This window comes from Nyctereutes procyonoides, unplaced genomic scaffold (genome assembly GCF_905146905.1).
Source record: "Nyctereutes procyonoides isolate TBG_1078 unplaced genomic scaffold, NYPRO_anot_genome, whole genome shotgun sequence".
NCBI lineage: Eukaryota > Metazoa > Chordata > Mammalia > Carnivora > Canidae > Nyctereutes > Nyctereutes procyonoides.
The window spans coordinates 17,861,746-17,885,067 of NW_026575037.1; the positions used below are offsets into that span (position 1 = coordinate 17,861,746).

The 23,322-nt window shown below is 46.5% G+C and overlaps 1 protein-coding gene across 2 annotated transcripts in view; it reads left to right on the plus strand.

Moving 5' to 3' along the window:
• KCNH1 (potassium voltage-gated channel subfamily H member 1) overlaps positions 1-23,322 on the plus strand; it is a 370,271-nt gene that overhangs the window by 278,294 nt on the left and 68,655 nt on the right. For both annotated transcript variants that reach the window (XM_055319555.1, XM_055319556.1), the window contains exon 10: positions 12,402-12,598. In XM_055319555.1, coding sequence (XP_055175530.1) covers positions 12,402-12,598 — 197 coding nt within the window. The remainder of the gene's footprint in view (positions 1-12,401; positions 12,599-23,322) is intronic.

Sequence of the window (23,322 nt, forward strand, 5' to 3'; positions counted from 1 at the left end):
TGGCCTCAACTGCATAAAAATGCATGTGTGAGCAGGAGAAAGATGGAAAGCATACCAAAATGTTTGCATCAGGGATGCCTGGGTGGTTCAGTGGCTAAGCACCTGTGTTCGGCTCAGGGCTTGATCCTGGAGTTCCAGGATTGAGTCCCACGTCAGGCTCCCTGCATGGAGCCTGCTTCTCCCACTGCCTGTGTCTCTGCCTCCCTCTCCCTGTGTCTCTCATGAATAAATAAATAAATAAAATCTTAAAAAAAATGTTTGCATCAGAGTTTTCTAAGTGGTGGCCTGCAGAGCCAATATTTTCAATTTCTCAGTATATTTCAGGCATTTTCTGCAGTGCACCTAGAATCTTTTATAAACAGGAAGGGGGAAAAATCAAGTCAATTTGTAATTCTTATCTCTAGTGATCTTGGAAATTATCACCTGCCTTCAGTGAAAGATTTGTGGTCTGTTTACTTAGCAGAGACACATTGGGCTAATTTAATTTTATCTGATTGCAGTTGTGAAGAACAGAAGGAGAGTGTCGTGATGTTTCCAAGCCATTGCTTTAACGTAACCATTACTGAGCCAGCCCCCTTTCAAACAGAGATGCCAGTGTTGTTTGCTCCTGTTCGGTGTAGTCTCGACAAGAAAGGCTGGAGACCCATATTTGGGTGAAGTTTTAATTCTTTTAAGGGGAGCATTTGCATGATAGGGTTATTTCTAACATTTATCATCTTTACATCTTCTTTTTAAATTCGTCTATACATTTTCAGCTTAGCATGAAGCTGGATCAGAGTGAATTATGGGACTGAACAGGTCAGCAAATTCCTTTTTGAGCCAGGCTGACAAGGTAGCTCTCAGAGGACACCTGGGCTCTTGCACTCAGGCTGGAGACCAGTCTTTTCCTCAAAGCCTCCATCCTGCGACATTCTACGTCTTTCATATCTTGGCCCACCTTGTGGTCTTCCACTCAGACCCAATGAAAAGAGGGCTTTTCATTGATGTATTGATTTATTCATTCCATAAACATGCCAAGTGTAGTCTAGGGACTGAAGCAGACAGACACACCTGGGATAGAGCTATTCATCTCATCACGGAGACAGATAAGCAAATACACCATTTTATGATATAGTACGCCGAGAGTAATAGGAGTAAGAACAGGATGCTAAGGAAGCTTATAAGACAGGCATCTAATCCAGCCTGACCAAGAGAAATCAAGAAGGGCTTCCTGGCCAAAGTGGTATCTGAGCTGAGATTTGCATGATCAACTGAATTCCGCTGGATTCTACCTCCACAGCAGAGGTAGTGGGGTTTAGAATAGAGGATTAAAGAGAAAGTGTTCCAGGCAGAGGGAACAGCATCTTCAAAGGCTTTTTTTTTTTTAAAGATTTATCTATTTATTTTAGAGGGGGGCAATGTGGAGAGGCAGAGGAATAGGGAGAGAGAGAACCTCAAGCAGACTCCCCACTGAGCACAGAACCCAACTTGGAGCTCGATCTCATGACCCTGAGATCATGACCTGAGTGTAAATCAAGAGTCGGACAATCAACTGACTGAGCCGCCCAGGCACCCGCAGCATCTTCAAAGACTTTAAAGCAGAAGAGTGACATTTGTGTTTAGAAAGGTCATCCTGGATGCGGCAAAGAGAATGGATAGCAGGCAGGAAGACCAGCGAGGACAATGTTGAGAGATGAGCGTAGCTTGAACCAACTTAATATCCGTGGAAAGGGAGAAAAGTAGACCAACTTATGAGATCCTTAATGGATAAAATTATCAGAGCTTGGTCTTTTATTGGATATGGAAATGAGCAAAAGGAGGAGTCTGGAATGACTCGGACAACTTTCACTGGGACAGGAAACACTGGAGGGTGGATAGGCTTACCTGGGGGTGGGAAGTTCCATTTGGGGATTTGTGATTTTTGAGCTAAGTGAAAGTGTCCAGTGTGAGATTCTAGACTCAGAAGAGAGACCCTGTGGTTTATGCTTGAGGCACAAACATGGGGACGGACCATCATGATCCAGGTGGCAGCTAAAGCCGGGTGAGAGGCTGAGAAAAAACCCAAGGAGAGGAGAGAGGGCAAAAAGCCGTAAGGTCTACTAGAGCAGAGCCCAGCGGGTTTCCAGTTTATAGGGGATGGATAGAGGAGGCGGAGATGAACTGCCAGCGCAGGACAGTGGGCTATCACAGAAGGCAGGGAGAGAGGGAAGGGACATTTTTAACTGATACAGAACCAAATTTCACTGACTTGGAGATGCTCTGGATTGTAAGACACTCCAATATTTAATGGCTTACTAAGACACAACACTGCCAGTTAAATGGTGATAGATTGTTGATTGTAAAACACCTTCTGATTTTAGAGATAAAAAACGCTTGACAACCTAAGTATATATTAGAATCAAAGAGCTAGAATAAGTTGAGGACTAAAATACATCATTTAGATATGTCAGAAAAAGAGCTGTTGTTGACTATGGTGAGAGTAGTGTTAGCGGGAACTGCAGGGTGGAGGCAAGATTAGAGAAGCTTGAGAAATGGGGAGAGGTGGCTATTAACTCCAGGGTGCTTGATAAATTGCAAAGATCTTCCATAGTTCTTTTTTTTTTAAGATTTTATTTATTTATTCATGAGAGACACAGAGAGAGAGAGAGAGAGAGGCAGAGACACAGGCAGAGGGAGAAGCAGGCTTCCTGCAGGGAGCCAGATGCCGGACTCGATCCCAGGATCCTGGGATCAGATGAGCCAAAGGCAGATGCTCAACCACTGAGCCACCCAGGTTCCTCTCTTCTGGAGTTCTGAAACAAGAAAGAAATAAGTGAGATAATAGTCAAAATATCACCTTTTTTTTTTCTTTCTGATTAAGCTAATATTGGAGAATATGCTTTGTATCTGTGTCCAAGAAGACTTCCCAGTATGGGGCCCCAGAATTAGGCCTACCTGGTAGTGCCGACCAGCACAGGCTGGCCTCTGAGGGTCTGGCTGGCAGATATTACAGCGTGGAGGGACAGAGAGAACATGCTTCTCGCAGGTCGGCAGATCCTGAAGAGAGCAAGGGGCCGGGCCTACCCATGTGCAGGTTCTCCTTCCAAACTCCTCCCGCAGAGGAGGGCATCAGGGAGGCCAAGGGTGTGATGCAGCTGGAACTGCCTTCACAGAAGGGAACATCAGGGAAATGGGGGTAAATCACCCCTTAACAATAGTGTAGAGACACCGTAAATAGTATTCTCAAGAATTTGAGCCATAAAAGGAAGGAGAGCACCCCAGAGCAGCAAACTTCACTTCCAGCCATCCAGCTTCCCCGCCCCGCCCTTGCTGTTTGGAAAAATTATCCGTCTTTCCCATGTGTCTCAATTCTCCTGGCTCACCATAGAAGGCCAGATCCATTCTCATTTTTCTCTATGAAATCTCCATAGCCCTGCCTGAGACAGCTTATGACGTATCTTGATATTATGTTTTTTTTAAAGATTTTTATTTATTTATTTATTCATGAGAGACACACACACAGAGAGAGGCAGAGACAGAGGCAGAGGGAGAAGCAGGCTCACTGCAGGGAGCCCGACATGGGACTCGATCCCAGGTCTCCAGGATCATGCCCTGGGCCGAAGGTGATGCTAAGCCACTGAGCCCCCTGGGCTGCCCGATATTATGTTTTTATTTGTCTTATACCTCACTGTTACGCACATGTAGGTTTGTCTCCTCCCAGTCTAAGTCCCTTGAATGTGGATACAATGCGTTTTCCGTGTTATATGGCCCTTGGCCTCTGGAACACCGCCTGGTCCATGATAGGTAGGGCCAAACTGTTGAACTGGTTTGAATTATGTGCCAGGAGAACTGGGAACTCCCAGTCCAACAGCTGCCTGAGAGAGAGAGAGGGTGAGAGGCAGTCCCCATCCGAGCTGGCATGTGACATTACCGGGCCTGTGTGGGTTTCACCGACCAGGTACGTGGCTGCCCCACGCCAGTGTCCCATCTCTAATACAGAGATGGTTTGCTGAAGAGCGTAACAATTGCTCTTTTGTACTAACTTCGAAAGAAGGCAGATGTTTCTTGAACATCGCTGAGCTCTCCTATGAAACCTAAAGTGAGACCACACCTCCCTAGAAGGAGATGCCCTTCTGAGAGGCCTGAGAGCCCAGGCCTCCTGAACATCTGCAGGCCCTGCTTTCTTTGTTGGCAAAAGAAATCCAATAAAATGTGTTGGCTCGGCACCCAACACCACAACACAATCAGATAAGACCTGGCACTTAACACTAAGGCTTTATTCCTAGTAGTATGTTTTCACCACTTGGACAGGAAAGCGAACTGTTGAGGTCTCCACTATGTCTGTCTGCATTTGATGTACCTTCTCACGTCTCGAAACTGTAGCAGATAAAGCAGAGGTCACAGACTGCCAGGAGCATTTATTTTTTTCAGTAAGTGAAAAAAAAAATGAAGGGGCTTTGTAGTTTCATTTCAGATAAAAGAAGGCAAAATTTACAAAGTGTCACAACTTTGCTTATCTACTCTTCCCCGTGGTCTCCCGTAGATGCATGTGGGAGGGTGAAGTATTCCAAAATAGGGGGGCAGCCCGGGTGGCTCAGCGGTTTGGCGCCTGCCTTCAGCCCAGGGCCTGATCCTGGAGACCGGGGATCGAGTCCCACGTCAGGCTCCCTGCGTGGAGCCTGCTTCTCCCTCTGCCTGTGTCTCTGCCTCTCTCTCTCTGTGTGTCTCTCATGAATAAATAAATAAATAAATAAATAATCTTTAAAAAATTATTTAAGTATTCAAAAATAAGCTAGAAAGCCTGGACTTCATCATCTTTGGGGGAAGGTGCACAGTGGGTGCCTGTGGCAGGGTCTCTGGCTGCTGTCTGACCTGCTACACCGTGAGCCCCCAGCAGATCCTGACCCCTGGCCCCCCATCAGGGCTGGTCTGGGAACTGGATGGATATCACCAAGGTGTGTCACTGAAGTCCTTGGAGCTTTTGCTCTGACTGTGCTGCTAGAGCTCCACCATCGTGTTACTGCCCCGTCCTTCAGATGCGTGGAAGCCTGTGCTTTCCCCGCAGCAGGTGGAGAAAGCAGGCAGGTACCTACACTCCCCACAGAGCTGAACACGCTGTACTGCCCCCCTGGACCATGGACCCCTGAATTGGCTAGGATGCGGGTTTAGCTCCTCCAACAGAAACCCAGAGTAACAGAAGTTTGGACAAGACAGAAGCTTGTTTTTCCCTCATGTAGTCGGCTACGTATAAAAGGGTCGGCATGCCCACTTCATGGTGTTGGGCACCACGCTTGCTTTTTGACTGTTGCCTCATCCTGACTAGTAGTCACCATGGCCTCCTGGTCCAAGAGAGCCCATCTTCATTCCAGCCAGGAGGAAGGGCTGGAGAGGGGAAGGGCAGGGCAGAACCCTTCTGCAGCCCTCCCCTTCGCCAGAACTTGGACACGTGGCCACAGCTAGGTGCCATGCAGCCTTCATCCTGGTCGCCCTTGTGCTCAGCTACAAGTCATAGGCTCTGTTACCAGAAGAGGACAGAACTGGTTTTGGAGCACACCTGGATTCCTCAGCCCATAGCTCCTTAAGGTCAAAGCTGTCTCTGATGTATCCTTTTTCCTATCATCTAGCATGGTCCCTGACCGAGGTAGATCCCCCCTAAATGTTGCTGGGAAGGAGGGCTGTTTGAGGGAGGGAATGCAGAAGACAGCCCACTGGGAGCATGGCAGAGACTCTCCCGACATGGAGGCCACATGGGGAAAGCCCATGGAGTCACGGGTAGTCATTTAACCCTCACCTGGAGCTCACCTTCCTCTTTTTCAAATGGGCCTGATGATCCCTGTGGAATTTGCTTCGCAGGGCCCTTAAGAGCGTTCTTCTTTCGTTGGGTTTACTATTTATTGGGCACCTACTGTGTTCCAAGCCCAGGGCTAAGTTCTTTGTTCACAGTCATTTCATGTAAACCATACAACAGCCCTTTGGGTCTTACTATCCATATTTTTTAGTTGGGTAAATTGAGACTAGGAGGGGTTTAGTAAGACGCCCAGTGCCATTAGTTTATCTATGTACCTAATACCCATGGAGTGCCTGCTGTGTGCCAGAGCCACTGCCGGGGACATAATGATTCCAGGTATGAGGAGTGCCTTCAGAGTACGGAGGACACACAGAATGGGGAGCTGCTCTGGCCAAGGGGTTAGACACGAGGTTGGGGCGTGTTTGGAAGCATGAGCAGGAGTTACCTAGACCAGGGAGCAGGGTGGAGGCCTGTAATGGTGCTGGGAAGGCCCTGTGAGGTGAGCAGGAAGCCAGACTTGGAGCCACAGTGTGACTGGAAGGCAGAGAGTGAGCAGAAGAGGGGACAGGAGCCCACTCAGGCTCCCAGCAGGGCAGTCCAAGGGGTCTGGCCCTGAGGCTTGTGTTGAGGGAGGACAATAAAATGCTGCGGGCAGCACTGGGGAGGGAGGGTGAGACTTGGCAACTTCTCTTTGTGTCTTAGACATGCCTCGGAGGACCAAGGAGGGGACCCAGATGTAACCTCCTGAATCCAGGAGGTCTGAGAACCGCCTTGGTCCTGATCCTTGTTGTCCTGAACCGTACAGTTCAGTGGGTGTGCACACAGTCTACTCAGAACTTGCCTGGAAATATTTATCCAGCCCCTATTCTATGTCTCCCTAAGCAGGGTTATTCCTGGGGCCAGGAGACAGAATGGCCCACCCTCTGAGCCTCTCTCAGTGATGCCAGGGGCTCTGTGGTCACATTTCACCATCCTGATGAAGTGAGTGCTAGGCCCCTCTGGTCTTGAAATGGCTTGAAGGCAAAGGACCTCCTGATGCCCCAGAGAGGAGAAATGTAGACAGTAGGGTAGGCTGAGGGGGCTGGCACCGTTCTCAGCACCCCCAGTGGGGCCCCCAACAGCATCACGAATCCAGGTCTTTAAAACAGTGACTCAACAACTTGGTGCCACCAACTCAGTGTACAGAGTATGGAAGGTGCTAAGCTGAATGAGGGGACTGGCTACTTTCCTCAAAGGATTACAAAATATACCGGCAACACTCATCTCTACAGGTGACTGAAGGAACAGATAATCCAAAACATGGGATAATCCAGAGGCTTTCATCCTGCTGAAGAGGGTGTGTGCTTCTATGCTGTGCCTCAGGGCCTTTGCACCTGCTGTTTCTTCTCCCTGGACTCATCTCTGTGCTGTATCTTTATGCTGATTAATTGGAACTCATCCCTCGGGCCTCAGCTCAGACATCATATCTCCCTGAAGGCCTTCCCTCCCCCCTTGAGCTTGAGCTGGGCACCCCTCCTGCATGGTGTCCTATCATGTTAGCTTGAGGCAGTCACCCCTGAAACGTTATAATGACCCGGGTCTCTGTCTCCCTGACGTCTGTCTCTCTGACGTCATGTCTGTCATCCCCCTGCTATACTTCAGCCCCTAGTACAGGGCCTGCCGAAAGTTGCATGAGTGACTAAGTGGGTTCTTTTCGAATTGGTGTGGGTCTGGAAATGGTGACTTCAGGAGCCGATAGTAACTTACACGGCAGGATTATGTTTTGCTAATACAGGTCACCACTGTGAGCGGTCCTTACAGGAGCACACAGTAGGGAATAGTGAAGAGAAGCTGCTGGAGATTTCTGTTTTGCTCTGACCCCTCAGGCCTGCCAAACTCACTCAGGGCCTGTGGATACACAAGGCCTTTTCTGACGGGTTCCAGTTCAGAGCAGAATCACTTCCCTGTGACTTCTTAACATTCGGGTAGGCTGTTTGATCCTCCCAGAGACCCAGTTCCAGCACCTCAAGAGTTTGCCCTTATGACCCCTCCCAGCTTCCACACCCCCTCAAGCCTCCTCATGTGGGTAATCCAGCCTCTGCCTGTTGTTAAATTGAATTATCCACAGGGCCTTGGTTTTCTCCTGTGCTCCTTGCGGAGATCTGTCCTCCCTCTCCCTGGGCGACCTCAGCCCTGAGTCCCACCTCCCACCTATGCTTTGTGAACGTTCTTCAGCCCCACGTCTGTACCCCATGGGGTTGTTTATGTCCACTGCAGAAGTGGAGGTGCAGTAAAGATAGCTGCATTCAAGTGGAGGGGGAGGAGGGAGGGGGATTAATTATCACGGGGATGTTTGCTTGCAGTTTTAATTAGACTGCGGTTCCATACTTCCCCTTTTCATTCTTTTTTTCTTTTTCCCACCTCAGAACATCCACTTAGAATGTATTTTAGAAACTTGAAACGTTGGGTTTTAACATTCTGCACCTAGCACCTCAGGGTAATAAATAAATCAATAAGCTGATTGCCTCAAGTCATTTGATTGCCAAGTGCATTGGGGTAACTTTTGTTCTTCAGTGAATGATCATCTCATGTGAGGGAACAAGGGATAAATGTGGGTGTAGGGCTTGTCCTGGCCCCTGATTCCTCATCCCGACCTGGGAAGTCATTATTCCCAGAGCTGTGTGTAACTTAGAAGCAGCCTGCCAAATGCTCTGTATCCTCCCCTCTGACAGTTTCCCCAAGTTATTGGGGTCATAAATACATTCTTCGTTTGCCAGAATAGTCCTGGGTTTGTTTTGCATCTGACAGGCCCTCCGACACCACATTCTTAAGTCTCACTAACAGATCGTTTATACCAAAAATGGTGCCTTGACAGGAAGAAAGATTGTATGGTTTTCAATTTGGGTTGAAAATCAAATCCAGGTTATAACAACACTGAGACTTCCTGGACCCTACAGATTAATCATGATTATCTTACCGTGAAATACTTTGTGTAGTAGGAAGTACTCTCTATTTATTGTTTCTGTCAAAATCTTTGAGTGGAAGACTTTTTACACTGGGCATGTTGTCATTTCTAAAGATGCACTTATTAGTTTCATGGTATGTTGCGACTATAATATGGTTGTTCTTTGTTTTATGCAATGGGTATGCCCCTGAAGAGTTGTTTATAAGCTGAATTTCTACAGATAAATTCGTATGTTAAGTACACATTAGGAAATTTTATTTTCTGGGTTCCTTTATAGATGGGAAAAAAATGGCTCCAAATTTGTTTGAGAAGTATAATGCTTATTCATTAGGTTTTGTTTAAATGAAGGAGAATTGACCCTTGAAGAATGTAGAATTAGGGGCGCTGACCCTCTGTGCAGTGGAAAATCCACATATAACTTTTGACTCCCCCAGCACTTAACTACTAATGCCTACTGTTGACCAGAAGACTTACTGACAAAATAAATAATAAATTAACATGAATTTTGTATGTTTTGTGTATTATATACTACAGTCTTACAATAAAGTAAGCTAAAGAAAAGAAAATATTAAGAAAATCATAAGGAAGAGAAAATACCTTTATAGTGGTGTACCGTATTTATAAAAAAAAAAATCCACGTTCACACGGATGCTCATAATTCAAACCTGTGTTGTTCAAGGGTCAGCTCTAACCTTGAGGAGAATCAGGCAGGATTATCCATGGTCTTGCACTCTTAGTAGTTGTGGTTTGGTTAGACTATATTTCATCCCAATAGGAGACCACGGGATTTGTAATTTCTACATTTTATCACTGATATTCAAAACACTCAGGATAATCTGCTCCCATTAGAGCCACTCATTGCTCTTCCTTGTCCCATTCTTTCAGGGCCAGAAGTGGGGTGCCAGCTCAGAGCTGGGATAATTTGTGATGTTCTACTGGAATATCAGATAAGTTATTAAGTAACTTCTCATGGGCTTCTCAGCCCAGAGTTCCATGATTCTGTGTGTTCTGGTTATTTATTTCTGCATAATACACCTCCCCTAGGGGATCCCTGGGTGGCGCAGCGGTTTGGCGCCTGCCTTTGGCCCAGGGCGCAATTCTGGAGACCCCGGATCGAATCCCACGTCGGGCTCCCGGTGCATGGAGCCTGCTTCTCCCTCTGCCTATGTCTCTGCCTCTCTCTCTCTCTCTGTGTGACTATCATAAAATAAAAAAAAAAAATTAAAAAAAATACACCTCCCCTAAATTTAGTGGCCTAAGAAATTTATTATTGTTCCTCACCATTCCATGGGTTGTTTAGCTCAGTTGGTTGCTTCAGACTTGGGCTTTCCACATGTGGCTGGCACACCGGCATTGGCTAGGGCTGCAGGCATTTGAAGGCTTGACTGGGGTGCCCTACTGGCCATGATCACTCACGTAATGACTAGCAGAGGCTGGCTGTCAGCCAAGAGTTCAGCTGGGCTGCCCACCAGAGCACTGGTCTATGACCTTTGGTATGGCTTGTTCTTCTCAAAGGATGGTAGTTGGATTCTAAGAAGGAGCATCCTAGGATAGCCTGGGTGGCTCAGCGGTTTAGTGCTGCCCTTTAGCCCAGGGCATGATCCTAGGGACCTGGAATCGAGTCCCATGTCAGGCTCCCTGCAGGGAGCCTGCTTCTGTCTCTGCCTCTCTCTTTCTCATGAATAAGTAAATAAAATCTTAAAAAAAAAAAAAAAGAAGGAGCATCTTAACGGTAAGTGTTCCAAGAGACCCATGCTGGAACTGCAAGATTTTTTATGGTCTTGCTTCAAAATCTCAGAACATCTCATCTGCCAAACTCCAGAGAAGGTACTAGATGAGTCCAGATCCAAGGGGAAGGTAACTAGGCTTTGCCTCTTGATTCCTCTTGACTATCTACCATTCTATGCGTCGGAAGAGCTTTTTCTAGATCACATAAAAATGAAAGGCATGGGAGGCATTGCAGTGCAGTGTAGGGAAGTTATGGAATGCTTGCTATGTATGAATGAATGGCCAAGCCTTGCTGGTTAGAACTCAGTACCAGGGAGCACACGTTGAATGAGCCCATCTCCGTGGAAGCTGGTAACATCCCACAGAGAGAAGTACTCCCATCCAGTGGCCCCAGCCCTAAAGTAACCCACTCCTAGTGCAGATGATTGAAAAACACCTGGGAAGGGAATTTAACTAGCATAGTTTTAAAGGCCTTTTTATCTAAAAGCCCCCTCCCCTCTACGCATGCATCTTGCTCATACTGAGTCAATAAAACTATCTTCATAAATCAGAACTGTATACTAATTACCTCATAACCACATGGGAAACTGTGGAGTAATGTGTCCATAGTACACTTGGTTTCTAGCTCATCCTGTGAAGGTGCTTGGAGAAGGCTATGCCCGTGGATTACTCGCATACTTAGAATGGGTTCTTTTTTTGAGAAAAGATCAAGTTCTGTCCAGGTGCTTGGATGTCTAATCGCCTCCTTAGCCTGAATGAGGAAAACACCTGCCCTGTTCATCCTACTGAGTCAGGGGCACCTGGGTTCCTGCAGTGGCGTGCAGCTGGTCTGGATGCAGGGGCCGACGACTCTCCTGAGGGTTATGAGGGTTACTGTCCACTCTTTGTAGCATTGTTCATTGCTCACTGCATACTCCTCTCCTCCGGCTCCCTATGGATTCAGATTTGTGTTTATCTGTGCTGAAAATTTAGAGGCAAGATAAACAACGTTTCAAGCTATTTATAACCAGAGGCTGTGCCAGGAATGAATTAGGCTTTGCATTAGACATATGTTAAAATGTTGGACTCGGGGAAAGATAGGGGGAATATCCCTAGATTTGAAAAGCAGATATTTAGAGGAGATTGATAGAATTTTGACTCAGGATATGATTATGTTACTCAATTGGCTTATTACATGTATAGAGAAGCTTGGAGATGTGTAGGGCCCCCCTGCCATGTGTAGGGGGCCCATGTTTTTTTATACCACAAGGAGGACCTTTGGCAGGGGTGAGGAGCATGGAAGGAGGAATGGGGTGAGGGGGAGGAGTGAGGCACCATACAAACATAAACCTTAGGGCAGTGGAAAGAGTATGGAAGGTAATGAACTCCACCCCTCCATGCCTTTTTCCATGCAGATCATCCGAAACAGAAGAGGCCTCTCTTGATCTTCAGCTCCTGATGGAGAGTCCACACCTTCTCCATACTATTCACCCCTCAGCCAGTCCCTTTAATAGAGATCCACAGTTTGCCCTCCTTCCTTGCTTCTCTTTTGCCTGCACTTACAGAATTCCTACTAGGCTCCAGACACTGTGTGACGTGGACAGAGCTCTCAGGCTGGGAGTTACACAACAAACAAGGAAACAAAGAATGTGATTATAGGTCATGATTGGCATTTGGGGAAAATGGGGGGGCTACAAAGAATAACAGAGGGTTCCCACTTTGGATAGGATGTTCAGGAGGTGACGTCCATGACCCCAAAGTCATTGGTTAAATTTCGACGTTGTATTCTACGGTATCTTAAAGTTTCTTGAATCACATGTTGTTAAGGTTCAAAATAGAACCTGTTTTCTGTTTTTAATTTTTTGGGGGGTTTTGTTTTTTCCTTTTCTGAGCCCACGTTGCAGGATGTCAAAGGCACAGCAATTCTGGGAGACAGGGAAGCCAACCTGGGTGGCCAGACACCGTCTGGCTGGCACTCTCTTCACCAGCACTTTCTCTCCCTAGGGAAAGGAGACGTATTTGGAGATGTGTTCTGGAAGGAAGCCACCCTTGCCCAATCCTGTGCCAACGTGAGGGCCCTGACCTACTGCGACCTGCATGTGATCAAACGGGACGCCCTGCAGAAAGTGCTGGAATTCTACACGGCCTTTTCTCACTCCTTCTCCAGGAACCTCATTCTGACCTACAACTTGAGGAAGAGGGTAAGCTGGCAGTTTCATTTTCTTTTCCACCAAGCACAATCTCTGTGCACGTAGAATAACTGCACGGGCCAGGAAAGTCCTTTTGCGGTTTCTGTAAGTGGAGCAGTTGTTTCTATAAAGGTTCTGTGCGTGGCTTGCTCTTCGGAGCTTTTGCTATGAAATACGGGCAAGAGGAATGTCGCTAGATTAAAAGATGGATTAATTTTGCTGCGGAAGGGTTTTGTTCATGAGTGTGTCCATGCGCTTTTCCCAGCAATAGCTAGACCTTCTAGCATTTTGAAAAGATGAGTAAAAAATGAGGTCATTAGTCAGTAAAATGCCTGAGCGGGGCTACTTAATTACAGTAAACTGAATTCTCCCTGGTGACTAGGACTCACTAACTGGTGGGAAGCCATTCGTCAGCTGGTAATAATCTTTTTTTTTTTTGTAATAATCATTTAAAAAGCCATGAAGATGATTCAGGTGGGTCCAGAAAACCAGAAAGGTATGGAGTCTGATGGCCTAGACATCATGTTGTATACACCTGCCAATTTAATGGGTTGAGAAATGATGAGTAGTTCTAAGAACCAGAGAAAATTTCTTGTCTGAAATTGTTTCCTTCACCCTCACATCATCAGGATCACACCATCTGTCTCTGTGAGGGTTAAACTATTCGTTCGTCTTATACTCTTTAGGTTTTTCATGACTGATTTCTTGCACTTCATCTATCTCTTTTTTTAGTTAAGGTAGCTCTGACCTATAGAAACCATCTGGAAGGATTATCATAGGAATCTTTCTGAAAATGATCTCATACTCTTTTCCTCCAAAACTGTTGTTCTTCTCATGGTCCTTTCTCTGTTGACTGTGTGTCACCCTGGTGTTCCAGGTTAGAAACGCTGGCATCATGGTTGATGCTTCTCCCCCCTCTCCCATACTCAGGTTACTAATCAAATCCTTTGGGTTCCACCTAAAGTCTCAAACCTGGACCCACACTTTACTTCCATCCTTGGGGCTCACCCCAAGCTCTTGGGACACAGCACCCTGATATGGACCTTCCCTGTGTCCTGCACCATACAGTAGGTTCCTGCCTTGGTGGCCAGTACTCAATGTAGTACTTCCTCCTTTGGCCAATTATGTGACCTTAAAAACTAATTGGATCATGTTACTTCCTTGTACAGACTTTTGCCCTCCCCCCACCCCACGCCCAACTTTAAGATAATGTCTATACACTTATACACTTCAGGGTGGCTTACGTGGCTTTTCACCTCGACCCTCACTTAATCCCCAAGCCCCGACCTCAGCCACTCTTCCCATCCCCCTCTCTGGCACCCTGAACACCCCCACCATGAGAGCTCTGCACAGCTCTGCAAGCACACCACACCCTCAGAGCCCTGGGCCTCTGCATCAGGCTTCCTCAGCCTAGCATCCTTCTTTTTTCCTTCTGTGTATGACAAACACCTGTTAACCCTTAAGTCTGCTGAGATGTTTATTTGTTCATTCATCATACCCCAGTATGCACCAGCTGAATGAGACAGACATATAGAGCTGAATAACACTCAGGTCCCAATCTCCTGCAACCTAAAATCTAACAGAGAAGATCAACACAAGAAAGATAGATGCAGTACGTGATGCTAAGTACAGTGAGTGTGATTTGTACGAGATATTGTGGGAGCGTTAAAGGGGGAGTTGGGAAGAAAACGTTGTGGGGGGGCACTTGAGCTGAATCTTAAAGGATTGGGTTGGCCAAACAAAGAGAGGAGGCAGGTGTTTGATTTGGAGGGACAGGTTAAGCCAAGGCACAGAGGAAGGAAATAGCTTTTTGTCTTTCAAGTTCCTTGTACAAAGCTTCAAATGCTTATCATTAAGCTTCCCCAACAATATGCTTCCACATATTTTATTTTGAGAGAAAAAGAGAGAGAGAGAGCGAGAGAGAGAGAGAGCCCATCCATGCACAAGTGTGGGGAGGGGCAGAGGGAGAGGGAGAGAGAGAATCTTAAGCAGGCTCTACACTCAGTGCATGGAGCCCTACACAGGGCTTGATTTCACACGACCCTGAGATCATGACCTGAGTTGAAATCAAGAGTTGGAGGCTCAACAAACTGAGCCACCCAGGCGCCCCTGCTTTTACCTATTTAAATAACCTTGAGATGCCTGGGTGGCTGAGCGGTTAAGCATCTGCCTTCAGCCCAGGACATGATCCTGGAGTCTCGGGATCGAGTCCCACATCGGACTCCCTGCATGGCCTGCTTCTCTGTCTGCCTATGTCTCTGCCTCTCTGTGTCTCTCATGAGTAAATAAATAAAATCTTAAATAAAATAAAATAAATCCCTTAATTGGGGGGCACCTGTGTGGCTCAGTCGGTTAAGCATCTGCCTTCAGCTCAGGCCATGATCCCAGGGTCCTGAGATCAAGCCCCATGTTAGGCTCCTTGCTGAGCTAGGAGCCTGCTTCTCCCTCTCCCCTCTGCTTGTGCTCTCTCTCACATGTGCTCTCTCTCAAATAAATAAAATAAAATCTTAAATAAATCCCTTAATTGTATTGTTGTGTGTGAGTCCCTGCTCAGAGACCTGAGAGGGCAAGGCCTCACTACCTTGGCATCCCCAGTGTCTAACCCAGTACAGTACAGAGGATTGATAAACATTAGAGGATGCCAAGGAGAAAGAGATGGGATCTCTGGGTCTCAGTTTCCACATTGTAAACTGTGAGGTTGTGGCTGGATCATTTTTATGCATCTGTGATTTGTAAGGGGGTCATTTAGATTCGAGTGGGGAATGGGCAGTAGTGGAGAAGCGGTGTATCCATGGTTTTCCCTTGTTTATTTGGGAACATGGAATGCTTTCTGGCTGTCCTTTTAGCCATGTGGATTCTTCTAAAATCTTTTTTTTTCCTTCTTTTTATGAAAGCAAGTTGATTATAATCAGCTTTCAGTGTTGGATAATATAGGTTGAAAAAAAGCACAGTTTGGGTTATTTGGAGTAGTAATCATTTTGGAATAATTGTAGATCAAATAAATCTGTCTTTTTTTAAAAAAAGAAACAAGTACAACAACAAACACGGCAGCACCTCAGTGGTCAGATTGTTTTTGTAAGTACAGAATGATTGACAACTCTTGCAGAAAGGAAGCCTCAGGGGGCGGCATTTTTGAAGGAATGATGTGGAGGGGGGTTGGGTCTGTATGGCCACAAGGTGTAGAGGAAGCATCCAAGCTGTAGAAAGCGTGAGAAAGAATTTGGAAAAGATCATAGGTGTCCAAGTAGGCAGCGCCGAGTGGTCCTTAAGGTATTTCAACACTCCTTAGGTACCCTCGGAGATGGAGAGTCAAATCAGTTGACCTTCACATGTTCTTCCAATTACAAATGCCTATGAGTCTGGTATGGATCCAAGACAATTGTAGTGAGATCCTTTATAGGAAGAGGTAGTCATTCTTTTTCTTGGAAAAAGGAGGCTTGTCATTTTGGTGTTGCCATTGTAATCTCTCATTGTGTCCTTCTGAGAATTAATTCGTAGTTACATAGGGCATAGAAGACAAGAACATTACATGCATGAATTATTCTTGGAGCTATTTTTTTTCTGGCAAAGTGAAGTGTATTCTTGTGGCTGTTTCTATCTTGGCAAAATCGAGTGTTATTTGCAAAGATTCCTGAGAACATAGTGCCTTTGACATCTGTTTGGAGAGTTGGGTGGTTCTGTAGACGTTCTCTAGTGCACAGCAAAAACTTGGAGATGGAAGGTGCGTGTGTGGCCATCCAGTCTCTTCTCCATTTTCCCACCACCCACATTTCACAAGCATGACCTTTTAGAGAAAGGTCCCAGAGCTGGGTTAGTAATGAAAGAAATGGAGCTGGAAACGACTCAGACGTCTTGCTGGTTCTCCCAAGCTTCGTGGCCTCTGCATTCTGAGCCTCCCCCCTATATCCCCAAATCTGTGCGTGTGAGCACCACCCTGCTCATGGCACTGCTCTTGGGACCCAACTCAGGAAGGGACCTGTCAGCTTCCTCTGTTTCCTCCAAAGACTTACCTGAAGTCACAGGCAAGGAGAGAGGCAGGACCCAGAAGCCAATCCAGCATTTTGACTTTGGTTTTCCTTGTCTGTGGACACTGAGCCAGGTGAGACCCGGTCTGTGTCCTGCCTCTGCCACTTAGTGCTTCTGCAAATTGTCAGTGCTTCTGTATCTGTGAAATGAGGGTGATGAGAAGTCCTACCTTGTAGCATCATTGTGAGGATTAAATAAGATCGTACTGGCAAAGCCCTCCACAAAGGGTCTCACACACAGTATGTGCTCAATTACGTTGTGACTTATTATTATTTTGTTTTATCCACTTGACACCTTACTCCACTCTGTTCTTTATTATCATGTGCCTTTTGGAAAAGAAAGAGAAGACATTTCTTCTGCTTTTGCTTATATAGGGTACTCGCTCTACAGAACATTCTGTGGGGCGGATGTTGTTTCTGTCACTCTTGCAGTAGAGGATGTGCCAGCTGGTCTGGGATGCTGGTGGGTTGCTGGCCCCACTGTCTCTTCGGCTCCCACCAGGTGAGAGGTCAGCACTCACTATTTTGGCTAGTTTCACTCATGGAGGGAAAAACTAGGCTCTTCCGACATCTTAGGTCAGTCACCAGGGAGTCAGGGTTTTGCCAAGAGGAAAGCACAGCATCCTTGTTTCTTCTTCTAAGGGATGTGGCATGTGGTTGTCCATGAAAAGTAAAGGAAAGGTGCACCTGGGTGGCTCAGTAGGTTAGGTGTCTGCCTTCGGCTCAGGTCATGGTTCGAGTCCTGGGATCAAACTCCAAGTCGGGCTCCCTGCCCTGTGGGGATCCTGTTTCTCTCTCCCCTCCTTATTCATGCTCTCTCTCAAATAAATAAATAAATAAATAAATAAATAAATAAATAAATAAATAAAATCTTAAAAAAAAAAAGAAAGAAAAGGGAAAAATGAAGCCTTCCTCATCCTAGACCCTTGGCATTCTAGGGTACAAGGCTCTCTGGGCATTTCCCTCCAGGCCCTGAGTGATCTTTTATCTGTACTCAGAGCTTTGCAAAAATACTAATAATACAATTATCAACTGATAATTGTGCAAGAGGCAACCTACAGCGCAAAGTTAGGATGTGTTTTAGGTCAGCTCATCCAATCCTGAGAACAGCCTCGTGGCGTTATAGTGTCAGTCCCATTTCTCAAGGAAGTAAACCTGGACCCTGTGGAGAAGAAAATCACTTCTCCAAGGTCACACAGCCAGTAAGTGGCAGATTCCAAACCCTGCTGGAGCCCCTGATGCATCCTGCAGTAAAGTCTGACTGACTCTATGCTTTTCCCATATTGGTGTTCTTTGCCTTCTGCTTTCTCCCAGTTTATTGACTTTCCAGGGATGGCACAAATTATTTCCAAAGTATCTTCACTATCTCCCAGCACACTCAGGCACTTGTACAGAAGGAAGGAAGGAAGGAAGGAAGGAAGGAAGGAAGGAAGGAAGGAAGGAAGGAAGGAAGGAAGGAAGGAAGGAAGGAAGGAAGGAAGGAAGAAGGAAGGAAGGAAGAAGGAAGGAAGAAGGAAGATCAGGAAGGAAGAAGGGAGGAAAGGAGGGACAGAGGGACGGACGGACTTCTATAGTAAATCATAGGTCATATCCCAGTTTGGGACATGAGAAGTTTCTCCCTCAGAGTGACAGCCACACCACAGCCAGGGAGAGGCATAGCAGTAGGCTAACCTGACCATGATATTGGTACCTTGCTAAACAGGGCACCAGCTTTAGGGCTAGGAACCTGGGCTTGAATCCTGGTTTTGACTACTGACTAGCGGTGCGCCCTTCGTAAAGTTTTTATGGATGAGTTCTCAGCTCATCTGTATAAAGTGTCTAATAAAAGTCTTTCCTACTTAGAGGATCATAATGCATTAAAAAAAGCAACAGAGGTCCTGGAGGAACCACTCAGTACCTGTTTGCACCCTGTCTCCACTGCCCCTTCTCTCCTTCCACCTTCCGACTGAGAAGTTCTGGGTTCATGCTTTGCTCCCCTTTGTTTAAAACCAGACCCTTCCTTTAATCAGTGTCTCACTGGCTTCCTTTAGTCAGGGGCTCTACTGGCCTTTTAACCTGGGCTGAGGATTCCCTTCCCAGGCGCTAGCTAGGAGTTCGGGTCCTCCTGCTCATCGTTAGGACAGTAGAGAAAATGCACCACAATTACATGATGTATTGTAGACAAGTAATTAGGTAATTAATGACACTCAGCGCCTGGGAGAATTGGCACGTAGGTAATTGGTCGGGTGGTTCTCATTCTGCGCGTGGGGCTTTAGTTTTAAAGCCAGTGTTGTGGTTTTGAGTATACTTTGTGTAGCTCGTGCTTATGGCAATTTGTTCCAGGATGGATTTTTCTTAGCTTGATAAGGCCCCAACCTAGTGAGTTTGGGAGCCAGCTGAGACATAAGTTACTAGTGGCTTCAAAGCAGGGTCCTCCTAATGCCTATTTTTGGCAACTGAGGTTGCCATAGTGAGCTCTCTTGAATACTGTACATACATTTCTAGCCACCGCCCTCCCCGGTAACCAAAGGGCATTTTCTTCTGAGAGGAGAAGGTGAGAGCGCTGGAGTCTTGGAAAAAGAGCTTTGCTCTGGAAAGCCTCTCAGTTTTCTTTCTGCACAAATTCTTGTGGAAGTTGGTAAATGGAAAGAAAGATCACAAGGCCAGGTGCTTGGAAATGTATCCCCTTCCCCGCTGAATCATCACACCCTAAGGTCTAAAAATGATCTCTACATAGCCCATATCTTTTTTGTCAGCCTTCCATAGTGAGGGTTTCCATGGAATTAAAATCATCTATTAGACTGTCAAGTTATAAAGATAATAAAATCAGGGTGTTGGAATTAGGGGTGGGGGAAGGGGACAGATGATGTGAGTGATAAGACCATAATTCTTTTAGGACAGCAACATAAAAATCAAAGCCAGGCTCCTTTTCCCTCAAGAGGATCAAGGGATGATGTTAGGAACCTATGTCGACTTCCATGGATCCTTAGGGATCCTCCCTAGTACCCTAAAAACATATAGCAGGGCCCCATCATGATCCCTGAGGGGTGGGAGACAATGAAAGCACTCCATGATTTGTAATGAATCAGCTTGAACTGCAGGTGACTAGGGTATATGTAGTGATTCCAAGGAAGCAATAAGGTTCTGGAATGGGTGGGGGCTTTGAAGCTAGATCTCGGCATCTGGGCTCAGCCACACGATTGCTGAGAGTGAGGGTGCAGGGGGAGAGTGAACAAGCCATTCCTCTTCTGTGGAGTCATGCTGTTTACTCCAAAAGGTAGCTATGGGAAGGATAATCATGGGCCAGGCACAGTGCCTTGCACATAGCGGGTGCACAGTCAAGTTACCTTCCTTCCATTATCCATAGGAATGGGAGTAGCAGAGTGAAGAAAGAGAGCAGGAGCCCTAAAAGTGTGGCTCATGAAATAAGGAGAGTGACGGTTACAAATGTGGACTCTGGAATCAGAGTCCTTGGGTTCAAATCTTGACTCTCCCTAGTGACCTTGGGCCAGTTACCTAAACTCCCTGGGCCCCAATTCATTTGTTTATAATATAGGGACAGTAATAATACCTTAGAAGGGTATTTTGTCATAGCAAGTTCACCAACATATGTGTTGCTCTCACTATTGTTATTGATGAGCTCAGCTTTTCTGGAAATGAAGAGGCCCCATCAGGTGCTAAAAAGTTTTAAAAGGAGAGTAGGGGCTGAAATTTAACACCTAGAACTCTCTCAGACTGATGATTCTCAGCTCTGGGCCTGGGCCTCCCAGGTAGCATCAAAAGCACAGGCGATTCATGAGTGGGGTTTGGTAAAGGATGACTGTGTGGGGCTCATCACAGAGCTTGCTTTCTTCCTGTGACAGAATGGGGAGAGGGAGTGGTAGGTAGAGTCCAATGTGGAGGAGGTGCTGGGGGAGGGCGGTTGTAATTGATCTTACCCCTTATCAACCTAGATGCCCTATTACATAGAGTGTCTCCCACAAGGTAGAAAAGATCTATCCAAGTTTAGAGCAACGTGGGGCCAGTGCAGTCCTTTGGAGAGTAACGCACCTGCCTAACATTTTCATAGAAGTACGTGATTGAGTCATATTAAGTCGTGTAGTGCTAATGAGTTTCAGATCACGAGTTCTGTCCCCCGGTGAGCAAGCTGGCTTGCCGAGGTCTCAGATGTTGAGTCCAGCAGTGTGCACATTAATTTGCCCCCCTGAACACTTTTTTGAATTACACCGGCAAGTTTCTACTGTCTACTCTGGTATAGCTATTAACATCCGTCCGAGCTGGTGTGTTGCAGAACCTCTTTAGGAAACAGGGACGAGATGCTCTTCAGTGTCTCTTCTGGCTTAAGTGGTCAGTGACCTGCAGAATGGACGGCTCATGTCCGTGAAAACCAGACATCAAGAAGCCAATGATAACTCTAGCAATGGGAATCCTACTCGCTCGGTCCCCAGGGAAATCCTGAGCTGAGACTGCTGGCAAAGTCTCCCTGCTTTCTGAGCGTCCTCCTGAACTGAGCTTTCTCCCCACCTCCCCTCCAATGCCCAGTGGCCCATTCATTTCTAGTGAGCAGTGACCTCATGTTACCAATGCGAAGTTTGTCATGCTGGCGACATAGGTGCTAGTAAAAGGCTGCTAAAGGATGTGTTCACCCCTGGCTCCACCAGTTCCTTAATGGCCCGGTCAAATTTCCTGTCCTACCCCATCTGCCATGTTTCCGTGCTCCCTTGTTCCCATCTAAGTGCTCCTTCCACTCTTAAAAATTTGCTCTTTGGCTTTGAACATGTTCTCATGAATTTTGCCAGTGAGTCATGGAGGTTTTTATTCTAGCCTGTGCTTTCAGGAAGAGGAGAGTTAGGATTTCAACCCAGGAGACCTGTCATAAATAATGACTACCTTCTAAGATGTTAGATTAATGGAAGCAAATGTTAGTTCAGCCACGAAAGGGGCTTTGGACACCTGCCTCAGGAGCTCACACGCAAAATCTATTCCAGCCCAGATGTCCATGTGGATGTTTTCTGGTATGATGTGTGTCATACCAGACCAATGTGTGTCATTGGGCCCACCCAATTTTGGTGCTTCTCATTGCAAACTCAGTTGGTTGCAATTTACTCATTACTAGTGTCTCTTAATGGCTTTGTCCTGCCTGTATTTAACTTACGCTCCTAAAGTGAAGCTCTGAATCCACAATGGGGCCCTAACTGCATATAGCATCTCTTTAATCTCTCTAGTGTAGGTGAGGCCCCCTGTCTTTTGGTTCCATAAGTACCAGTCACTTTCTCTTTGTAGCTCTTGTCATATTTCCAATGAACTGCTTGCTGTAGGTCTTTTTTTTTTTTCCAGTCTAGAAGCTCTGTAAGGGCTGGGCCTTGTCTGTCTGTCTGTCTGATTCACCTCTCTTTCCTGATCAGCTCTTTTAGAGCTTGGTACAAAGTAAGCATTCATTCACTGAAATGAATGAATGAACAAGTGAGGCAACCAACCATCCATCCAACCAGCAAACGAACATACAATTACACCAACCGATACTGGGAGTGTGCCCCCTTCCTGTTATTGCTGTAGGTACCACTGATGTCAGCATAAGGTAATAATAATCACCCCCATTTACTGAGTATCTCCCAGGCCAAGTATGTGCTAAAGCCTTTATATGCATCATTATCTCACTAAGATGCTAAAGAAACTAAGGCTCAGTTAGGTGAAATAATTTGCCCCAGATCCAATAAGCTAAATGGAGCTGGAATTTGAGCCCAAGTCTGGCAATTGCCAAGACCATACGATTGCTTTTGTGCCTCTCCTCTAAATGGGGACCCCACTTCATTGATCTGGGTTAGCAGCCCTGGTTAATAAGCCTCAGTTCCCTGGGAGGAGGCTGTCAACCAAAGGATGGCTTTGGAAGCCATATCATGCCCTGCCTGTCTCCTGTATGATTTTATTAGAGAGCAGACCCTTGAATGGCACACCTAAGGGCATCTGGGCCTCATGGAGGCACCACAGGGCTAGATGGCTGATGGCTTTTGAATGTTTGCTATTTGTCCAGAGAAAGGAGAAGGGGATGCTGTTGAGTCACATAGTCCAATGAAGGAGCAGAAAGAGGCAGAGTGATCCTCCTGACAAGTTTCTCTTTGGCATGTGGGTCAGCCCTTTTACCACAGAGGAAGAGTAATCTTGTGATGGTCTGTGGCCAAGCTGCAATTTGTTCCAGTCCATCATGAGAGACCACAGGAGTGACCTTCAGCTCTCAGTTGGGTGCCATTCGACTGGAGATGTGCAGCTGGTCATGCCCCTGAAGATCAGGCCATGACTCCTGTGTTGGTCAGGGCTGGGGAGAGGCCTTGATGTCAGAGTGTAGATGTGGTGACCATGAGTCTAAGGCCTCTTCTAGCCCAGGAGTAGTTAGCAAAGGCTGTGGGGAGGTGATTTTGAGATGGATATTGGTGGGGGGATTTACCTGACTGGGAGAGATACAGTCTTTTGTAGGTACTCCTGTGCCTCATGGTGGACAGGCACAGATGGTTGGTTAAATGAGTGATACTCAAAGGGGAAGATGTCTTTGCATGGATCATGGAGAACAGTGAATCTAAATCACTAATCGGTAAGAATCTGGGAAGAGAGGACCTCCCGAGGGAAGCTCTGGTCAGTTTCCTCATCGCCCAGGTTTTGTTCTTGCTCCTTACTCACCTGGTCTTGAAGACTCCAGTTGGGGGCTATCCCAGACTTACGGGGTAGGGCAGCTTCAGC